At 54.4% G+C, this 226-nt stretch overlaps 1 protein-coding gene across 1 annotated transcript in view; it reads left to right on the top strand.

The window, feature by feature from the left end:
- The window catches only part of LOC119587943 (espin-like), a gene marked incomplete in the record, with an annotated part of 133296 nt that overhangs the window by 129399 nt on the left and 3671 nt on the right, over window positions 1-226 (top strand). Inside the window, 1 exon segment of the mRNA XM_037936654.1 lies at window positions 41-219. Within this exon segment, the coding sequence (XP_037792582.1) occupies window positions 41-219 (179 nt within the window).

The following is a 226-nucleotide window of genomic DNA, read 5'->3' as shown; positions in this document are numbered from 1 at the left end:
GCATTACCAAACGCCACCAACTCTCCCCTTCCCCCTGCAGCTTCCGAGCCGACCTTTACCTCTGCCAAGGATGACGTCATCGCCGAGCTGAAGATGGGCGTCGACATCACGGGAATCAAGAAGATGAAGTCGGAGCGAGCCAGGGAGGAAGAAAGGAACGGAGTCATGGAGAAGGAGGAGCTCAAGAGGCAGTTCTCTGCTGTTAATTTCGTTGATCAGGTTGGAT

The sequence above is a fragment of the Penaeus monodon genome, chromosome 23 (genome assembly GCF_015228065.2).
Source record: "Penaeus monodon isolate SGIC_2016 chromosome 23, NSTDA_Pmon_1, whole genome shotgun sequence".
In the NCBI taxonomy this organism is placed as follows: domain Eukaryota; kingdom Metazoa; phylum Arthropoda; class Malacostraca; order Decapoda; family Penaeidae; genus Penaeus; species Penaeus monodon.
The sequence above is the reverse complement of the archived record's forward strand: the minus strand, read 5'-3'. Positions and strand labels throughout refer to the sequence as shown.